Source organism: Salmo salar, chromosome ssa15 (assembly GCF_905237065.1).
Source record: "Salmo salar chromosome ssa15, Ssal_v3.1, whole genome shotgun sequence".
Taxonomy (NCBI): Eukaryota; Metazoa; Chordata; class Actinopteri; order Salmoniformes; family Salmonidae; genus Salmo; species Salmo salar.
In genome coordinates this window covers 41,004,976-41,014,527 of record NC_059456.1, presented here as the reverse complement: position 1 = coordinate 41,014,527, position 9,552 = coordinate 41,004,976, and the positions used below count along the sequence as shown (strand labels likewise).

Genomic DNA, 9,552 nt, shown 5'->3' with positions numbered 1-9,552 from the left:
TGTCGCAAAGCTAACTAAAAAGCAGCCTTCGCAAATGGAGGATGGCTTTCACTTCAGCAGTAATAAATGTATGAACTTCTTTGAGGAAAAGATCATGATCATTAGAAAGCAAATTACGGACTCCTCTTTAAATCTGGGTATTCCTCCAAAGCTCCATTGTCCTGAGTCTACACAACTCTGCCAGGACCTAGGATCAAGGGAGATACTAAAGTGTTTTAGTACTATATCTCTTGACACAATGATGAAAATAATCATGGCCTCCAAACCCTCAAGCTGCATACTGGATCCTATTCCAACAAAACTACTGAAAGAGCTGCTTCCTGTGCTTGGCCCTCCTATGTTGAACATAATAAACGGCTCTCTATCCACCGGATGTGTACCAAGCTCACTAAAAGTGGCAGTAATAAAGCCTCTCTTGAAAAAGCCGAATCTTGACCCAGAAATTATAAAAAACTATCGGCCTATATCGAATCTTCCATTCCTCTCAAAAATTTTAGAAAAAGCTGTTGCACAGCAACTCACTGCCTTCCTGAAGACAAACAATGTATACGAAACGCTTCAGTCTGGTTTTAGACCCCATCATAGCACTGAGACTGCACTTGTGAAGGTGGTAAATGACCTTTTAATGACGTCAGACCGAGGCTCTGCATCTGTCCTCGTGCTCCTAGATCTTAGTGCCGCTTTTGATACCATCGATCACCACATTCTTTTGGAGAGATTGGAAACCCAAATTGGTCTACATGGACAAGTTCTGGCCTGGTTTAGATCTTATCTGTCGGAAAGATATCAGTTTGTCTCTGTGAATGGTTTGTCCTCTGACAAATCAATTGTAAATTTCGGTGTTCCTCAAGGTTCCGTTTTAGGACCACTATTGTTTTCACTATATATTTTACCTCTTGGGGATGTCATTCGAAAACATAATGTTAAATTTCACTGCTATGCGGACGACACACAGCTGTACATTTCAATGAAACATGGTGAAGCCCCAAAATTGCCCTCGCTAGAAGCCTGTGTTTCAGACATAAAGAAGTGGATGGCTGCAAACTTTCTACTTTTAAACTCGGACAAAACAGAGATGCTTGTTCTAGGTCCCAAGAAACAAAGAGATCTTCTGTTGAATCTGACAATTAATCTGGATGGTTGTACAGTCGTCTCAAATAAAACTGTGAAGGACCTCGGCGTTACTCTGGACCCTGATCTCTCTTTTGAAGAACATATCAATACTGTTTCAAGGACAGCTTTTTTCCCATCTACGTAAAATTGCAAAAATCAGAAACTTTCTGTCCAAAAATGACGCTGAAAAATTAATCCATGCTTTTGTTACTTCTAGGCTGGACTACTGCAATGCTCTACTTTCCGGCTACCCGGATAAAGCACTAAATAAACTTCAGTTAGTGCTAAATACGGCTGCTAGAATCCTGACTAGAACCAAAAAATTTGATCATATTACTCCAGTGCTAGCGTCCCTACACTGGCTTCCTGTTAAGGCAAGGGCTGATTTCAAGGTTTTACTGCTAACCTACAAAGCATTACATGGGCTTGCTCCTACCTATCTTTCCGATTTGGTCCTGCCGTACATACCTACACGTACGCTACGGTCACAAGACGCAGGCCTCCTAATTGTCCCTAGAATTTCTAAGCAAACGGCTGGAGGTAGGGCTTTCTCCTATAGAGCTCAATTTTTATGGAATGGTCTGCCTACCCATGTGAGAGACGCAGACTCAGTCTCAACCTTTAAGTCTTTACTGAAGACTTATCTCTTCAGTAGGTCCTATGATTAAGTATAGTCTGGCCCAGGAGTGTGAAGGTGAACGGAAAGGCTGGAGCAACGAATCGCCCTTGCTGTCTCTGACTTGCCGGTTCCCCTCTCTCCACTGGGATTCTCTGCCTCTAACCCTATTACAGGGGCTGAGTCACTGGCGTACTGGTGTTCTTCCATGCCGTCCATGGGAGGGGTGCGTCACTTGAGTGGGCTGAGTCACTGACGTGGTCTTCCTGTCTGGGTTGGCGCCCCCCCTTGGGTTGTGCCGTGGCGGAGATCTTTGTGGGCTATACTCGGCCTTGTCTTAGGACGATAAGTTGGTGGTTGGAGACATCCCTCTAGTGGTGTGGGGGCTGTGCTTTGGCAAAGTGGGTGGGGTTATATCCTGCCTGTTTGGCCCTGTCCGGGGGTTTCATCGGATGGGGCCACAGTGTCTCCTGACCCCTCCTGTCTCAGCCTCCAGTATTTATGCTGCAGTAGTTTATGTGTCGGGGGGCTAGGGTCAGTCTGTTACATCTGGAGTATTTCTCTTGTCTTATCCGGTGTCCTGTGTGAATTTAAATATGCTCTCTCTAATTCTCTCTCTCTTTCTCTCTCTCTTTCTTTCTTTCTCTCGGAGGACCTGAGCCCTAGGACCATGCCTCAGGACTACCTGGCATGATGACTCCTTGCTGTCCCCAGTCCACCTGGCCGTGCTGCTGCTCCAGTTTCAACTGTTCTGCCTGCGGCTATGGAACCCTGACCTGTTCACCGGACGTGCTTGTTGCACCCTCGACAACTACTATGATTATTATTATTTGACCATGCTGGTCATTTATGAACATTTTAACATCTTGACCATGTTCTCTTATAATATCCACCCGGCACAGCCAGAAGAGGACTGGCCACCCCTCATAGCCTGGTTCCTCTCTAGGTTTCTTCCTAGGTTTTTGGCCTTTCTAGGGAGTTTTTCCTATGGAGTTTTTCCTAGCCACCGTGCTTCTTTCACATGCATTGCTTGCTGTTTGGGGTTTTAGGCTGGGTTTCTGTACAGCACTTTGAGGTATCAGCTGATGTACGAAGGGCTATATAAATACATTTGATTTGATTTGAAATGACCAATAATGTCAAAAGCCGCACTGAAGTCTAACAAAACCTGGATGCTATTTCTGTATGAATAATATTCATAGCATTGGTGACAAGTTATATCCCTTTTTCTTTTCTTTTTACAACGAACGTTGTAGATGCTTTTTAGGTTGTTTCACAGGCTAATGGTTAACTAGGGCATACCAATCTTTAACCAAATGCCAGATGAAAAAACAGGTGATGCTGCAGTTTTAAAAGCCTACTATAGTATCTTGAATATGAAAGTGAAACTGTTTCTGATTAAAACCATCTCTCCCTCAAGCTGTGTACTTTTTCAATTTCCTCTGGGCATCAAAGAAGGTGGTCAGATTGTCTTTCAATAGTCATCATCCAAAGAAATTCACACACCATTATGGTTCGGTAAGTCAATTTTCCTGCCTACATTTAGCACTAACTTAGACATGATACAGTTAAAGGCAGATCTGATCTGTGTATCGTTTGTTCAATTGATATCTGGACTTAAACAACGAAGGCTGATCTTTTTTTCACTAATTGGTCCTATGAACAATAAGATCAGCTCTTTTTTAAATAATTTGTCAAAACTTCAGAATTGGTCTGCCTGTGTAAATGAAGTCATTCTGTCTCAGATGAGCTGTTCTTAGGAGTGCACCTGTCTGAAAACTCAAGGATGAACAATGAGCAATGCATGATTTACCGTAACACCACTTGATTTATGAATAAGTAAAATTTATGTGATGTGTACAGGCTATTGGTGCATATTGGAAAATATAATGACGTTTATGATGCTAATTATATGGGTGTAAAATAGATGTGAGCAATTCACTATCACTTTATGTTTACTGTAGATCACATGGTCAAATAAAGGCAAGAAGGGAGGTGGGTGGGAGACTGCATAGCTTATCTCAGAGGTCTGTCAGAATGAAAGTGAAAGATGACTTGAAATATTTACATTGTCTGCATACTGGTTGTTATATTATACAGTAAGATATGTATTTTATTGTCTGTTACCTGATTCATATTTTTTCCCTGTTCACTCCACTTACATATCTACAATGGAACGCAGAGGTAATTATTTTAACAGGACACTGACCTACCACTTATTTAAATAACGTTTCAGGCCAGATCTTAGGTTAGGCTAATAAGCTGTCTGGGCAGTGATCTAAACCAAAACATTGCTACTTTTAGTTTTAGGGTCTGTACTTTACTTTTCTCTTTTTCATCAATTATAAAACAGAGGTGCCAAGGTTGATGAGGTACTACACCATCACCACTGGCAATACTTTGGATTCTCATATCCAGTTTATGAGACAGCTTGGAGGAGGCTTCACTGAAGTGATGTCACCAGAGCAGAGTGATGTCATCATGGCTTTCTGTCCCATCGTCTCTCGTGCTGGTACTGATATTGAGGCAGCACTGCAGCAGATTCCAGGTAGCCAACCCCCAAAGTATCCTCCAAAACTATACTACTGTCTCTTCTATCTATTATATCTCCATATCAGAGTTGATCTAGATAGGACATGTATCAAGTGGCTAATGACATGAATAAATGCTTTGTTTGTCCTTCATTCTTTTGACAGATGGTAAAGATGTCATTCTGGTAGTCCTGCATCCCTTTTTTAACCCAGAGTGCACTGTACCTGACAGCAGCAGACTAGTGACCAGAAGTGATGTAATACTCACAGTGGACTGTCTGTTCCATGAGAGTAAAGGAGGACTACTGAACTGTCCTCGCAACAAAGCAGCAGTTGGTAACATTCTGAACCGGCTGAACATGAAGCCAAAGGTAGTTCACCCATGTTCTATGTGTATATCCGTCATTCATTCATGATCATTCATGAATTGGACACACAAACCAGACTCAGCTGGTTAGCAAAAACAGTGCATGCAAAAGCAGACATTTTAACTGAAGCATTTTATTAGACAGGGTCCAAGAGTGTAAATAATGTATTATCATTTAAATGTGAGTATTTGTTATTTTTAATCAAAGTACACTGAACTTCTTTATTCAATACATTTAAATATTGTATTCATAGGTGATAGATGTTGTCATGGACAGCCCTGATCTCAGAAACAGGCCAGTACGTATATTTTCATTTTAGGAGTTGCCGCTTTACTCAACAGCTGACAAAATACCCAACAATTGTGTACCACTATATGATGTCATCTTTTAGTCTGATACATATAGCTTTAATTCAAAGTTTATACAGATACATTTTATATATAATTTGCAAACTTTCTCTCTGCTGCAGCACCAGTTTCTTGGAAGTAAGTAATATCTATAAATCATACATTAATATGATGTATATGTACAATATCTACATTCCCTTGTCATTTAAGAAAACTGCTATTGGGGGATCAATGTTGATGCCTGTAAGAAAAACAGACTGCAAACAGATGGAGGCAGTGTTTGACTTCAGTTGCAGCACCACATCCACCACTTTCTCATTTGGAAAACTATTATGAAGGAAGTGCATTCTGTCTCGTTTCAAAGACATAGCTCATCTTGATAACTGGATTGCCTTATTACCAAATAAGCACAGTGGACTACTAGTGTATTCTTCCCCTTGAACTACTTTTGATGTAATACAATTAAAAATATAAAGCATTATATCTAGATAGTGTGAATTATGTATACATTTTCTTCATATTGTCTATGTCTCTATAGGGAGGTCAGGGATGGTGAGATTCTTCATATTTGTGGTTGGCAATACCTTGGATGCTCATGTGGATTTGACAAGACATCTCGTCATCAGAGGAGGCTGTACTGAAGTGATGTCACAAGAGGAGAGTGTTGTCATCATGGCTTTCTGTCCCATCGTCTCTCATGCTGGGACTGATATTGAAGCAGCACTGCAGCAGATTCCTGGTAATTTAGTCAGGGCAGGGTCAATCCATCCAAAATTAATTGGAAAAGACAAACAAAATAAAATGGTAATGAGGTGAAGTGTATTTTGTTTTCCTTTTGACAGCTGGTAAACCTGTCATTCTGGTAGTACTGCATCACACCTTCAACCCAGAATACACTGTACCTGACAGCAGCAGACTAGTGACCAGAGGTGATGTAATACTCACAGTGGACTGTCTCTTCCATGAGAGCCAGGGACTATTGGAGTGTCATCGCAATGAAGCAGCAGTCAAAGAGATTCTGAAGAAGCTTGATATACATCCTGAGGTAATAACTCATCAACTCCATTTTTAATTTCACTTTGTTAGTTATGTACTATGAGAGCTAACTGGCTGTATGGGTCTGCTCATGGTATGGATAACCAATGCAAATGACAAAATACACCAGCAATATACTGCATTATATCCTCTCAACCAAATTTCGTATTGGGATTTTTTTTAAAGCAGGGCCTATTGTTTTTTTCATGATTTCTTCAGCTTTTGTATTGTTGGTCATAGTCCTATTCAGAGGTCTACTTGTTGCTAGTAGTTTAGTAAATATACAGTACAACATCCATACTATTCTGAAGGTTCTGAGGCCAATGTGTCGTTTTCCGATTGTTTTAATTTCCAGATGGTGTGTTCCTGTATCCTTGGTTGCATCAGGGCAGTCAGGCGTTGTAAGTCCATCATTAATTAAAACTAAATTCTACAACATTACAATATTTACAGTTGCTTATATACACGTTATATTCAAAACGAATAACTATATAATCTATATACGTAGTTGTTGGTAATTATGACATGTTTTTATAGAGGTTATATTGTTTGCATTTCAGAAACATTGACTGTATTGTGATAATTGTACTTTACTGTCGCTAACTAACATACAACTTTTTATGTTTACTACTATCTTACAGGTTGCCAGAGATCACCGTTTGCATGTGTTGTTGGGCTTGTTATTGTTCTTGTTCTTTTGTGTTTGGTGGTATTTTTGGTTGTTTCTTTCTGGAAACAATAAGGTTTATCGAAATAACCTAATGGAAATAGAGCAAGTAGGTCTAAACAGCAATAGAGGAATAAACTGTAGAAATTACACAGACAACACAGATAAACTGACTTAATTATACATTAAAAATAATAAATAAAGCCTAATAAAGCACCTACTCTACCTACCTCTATTTATCAGGATAGTATATTAGTTTAAGATGGCACTATGCTCACGTAATATTGTAGGCCTACTCTGATTGTATATTCTGTGTTGTCACTTTATTCTGCTTTGACTGCCCTTCTTTTAAATATTAAAGTCATTGAATTTCAGTTGCTTTATGAGTGTGTCATTGATGAAGCACAAATAGTCATCATTACACGTGGACATTAAGAACATGAACCTGTGTTGGGATAGGAGTGATGCTGCGTTGTTAACCAATTGGGAAGGTGGTATTTACCAGTTGTGAAGTCATAAATACCAGTTTGCACTCAGTGAAAAATGCTGACTGGCTAATGGCCAACAAGCTGCGTCAACCATAAACTAAAACTACAGCTATGCATAGCCACAGGAAGTAGGGGTGTTGGGTGTGCTGCCGCACCCCCTGAAAAATGAGAATCCAAAAGTGTATATATATATATATATATATATATATATATATTAACTCAGCGAAAAAAGAAACATCCTCTCACTGTCAACTGCGTTTATCTTCAGCAAACTTAACATGTGTAAATATTTGTATGAACACAACAAGATTCAACAACTGGTGTGGTAAGAAACAGAAGGAAAAAAACACAGCTTAATCAAAACCATCTAACATCTACAGCAGAGCGCTTTCGACACACAAATTCCTTTCAACATACCCACTACTTTCCACATGCCTGCTGCTTACATTTTGACACACCCACTTGCCCATATTCCAGTTTCCATATTGTTGCTGCAGCTACCCTTTTCTCGTTTTCTGAGATCACTCTGTAATGAAAAAAACGTCATCTGGCTACCACCATAGAGGTACTATAATTTATGGCTACCACCTCTACCACATCCTTTAAACATCCAAGAATGCATCCCTCATTCATTGAATTGTTCCATGCATTCAAAAGGAGTAAAAGAGTGATGTTGGAGTTTGGCGTAGAATTAGGAATAAATGGACTCCTATTAGATAAGAGGCTACACTAATATTGCTTTCTGTTGATGATAGTAGGCCTAATAGTGAAGGTGAAAGATTCTCATTGGAAACAGTCACACAGAAACAGTCACAGGTTGTTATGTAACTAATACTTTATTTCTATTTGTTTATTTTTCCTACAGAACCAGAATGGACAACACAAGTAATTTTCACTAGTACATAATGTCTTTAAATAATTTTGTTATTTATACTACTATAGTCACCTCCAAAATTATTGGCACCCTTGATAAAGATGAGAAAAAAGATTGTATCAAATAAATAACATATACTGAGCTATATTGTATGCTCCAAAAAATGTTGAAAATAATTTTATTTTATACTAATACAATTGTTTAGAGAAAGAGATTTTTTTTGACAAATAATATATATATTGTTTTCAAAAAGATAAATGTCGAAATATATGGCACACCTAAAGATTCTTATACACTGAGTGTACAAAACATTCGGAACACCTGCTCTTTCCATGACAGACTGACCAGGTGAATCCAGGTGAAAGCTATGATCCCTTATTGATGTCACCTGTTAAATCTACTTCAATCAGTGTAGATGAAGTGGAGGATACAGGGTAAAGAATGATTTTTAAACCTTGGGACAATTGAAACATGGATTATGTATGAGTGCCATTCAGGGGTGAATGGGCAAGAAAAAATATTTAAGTCCCTTTGAACGGGGTATGGTAGTAGGTGCAGGCGTACCTGTTTGAGTGTGTCATGAACTGCAACGCTTCTGGGTTTTTCACACTCAACAGTTTCCTGTGTGTATCAAGAATGGTCCACCACCCAAAGGACATCCAGCCATCCAACTGTGAAAAGCGTTGGAGTTAACATGGGCCAGCATCCCTGTGGAACGCTTTCGACTCCTTGTAGTGTCCATGCCCCGACGAATTGAGGCTGTTCTGAGGGCAAAAGGGGGTACAACTCAATATTAGGAAGGTGTTCCCATGGCTTCCTCTGCCACTGGGGTATAAAAATGACATAACAGGCGTGTAAAATCCATTTGTCATCCATCATGGGGAACGGCATTGAACTCAAAAATGGAAAGAGACAAATGGTTGTTGACCTTCATAAATCAGGCAATGGGCACACAAAACAAGAGTTAAAAAGAACAGAGTAAACCAAGTGTCAATGTAAGTGTTGTCAAGCAGAGACTGTTACCCAATCCCAAATTGACTCCTATCACCTATCCACTTTGGACTTGTAGATCTGAGAGGAGTAGAGTGTTTGGAGTCGATTTCATGACAGGGATGGGCAATTATTTTTATTTTTTTACAGAAATGGGCAATTAAAATAAAGGAAACTCACAGAAGGCCCATTGACTGTTTGGCCCTGTCCGGGGGTATCATCGGATGGGGCCACAGTGTCTTCTGATCCCTCCTGTCTCAGCCTCCAGTATTTATGCTGCAGTAGTTTATGTGTCGGGGGGCTAGGGTCAGTCTGTTACATCTGGAGTATTTCTCTTGTCTTATCCGGTGTCCTGTGTGTATTTAAATATGCTCTCTCTAATTCTCTCTTTCTCTCTTTCTGTCTTTCTCTCGGAGGACCTGAGCCTTAGGACCATGCCTCAGGACTACCTGGTATGATGACTCCTTGCTGTCCCCAGTCCACCTGGCCGTGCTGCTGCTCCAGTTTCAACTGTTCTGCCTGC

The 9,552-nt window shown here is 39.9% G+C and overlaps 1 protein-coding gene across 2 annotated transcripts; it reads left to right on the top strand.

Moving 5' to 3' along the window:
• Positions 1–2,932: 2,932 nt before the first annotated feature.
• Positions 2,933–7,051, top strand: LOC123727274 (uncharacterized). Of its 2 annotated transcripts, none has more exons than XM_045695743.1 (9): positions 2,933–3,247; positions 3,912–4,277; positions 4,426–4,631; positions 4,882–4,926; positions 5,098–5,113; positions 5,514–5,714; positions 5,818–6,020; positions 6,366–6,411; positions 6,652–7,051. In XM_045695743.1, exons 2-9 carry the CDS (start codon positions 4,097–4,099, stop codon positions 6,750–6,752), a joined length of 999 nt encoding a protein of 332 aa, XP_045551699.1. In that variant the 5' UTR covers positions 2,933–3,247; positions 3,912–4,096; the 3' UTR covers positions 6,753–7,051. The 2 variants fall into 2 exon arrangements, with proteins under 2 accessions (XP_045551699.1, XP_045551698.1); XM_045695742.1 differs by having other exon boundaries at positions 2,935–3,247; positions 4,081–4,277.
• Positions 7,052–9,552: the final 2,501 nt, after the last annotated feature.

Excerpts from the sequence above, each read along its gene's own strand:
- LOC123727274 (XM_045695742.1), top strand. Across the intron at positions 4,278-4,425 it reads AGCACTGCAGCAGATTCCAG|ATGGTAAAGATGTCATTCTG; the intron begins GTAGCCAACCCC and ends TTCTTTTGACAG. Across the intron at positions 6,021-6,365 it reads AGCTTGATATACATCCTGAG|ATGGTGTGTTCCTGTATCCT; the intron begins GTAATAACTCAT and ends TTTAATTTCCAG.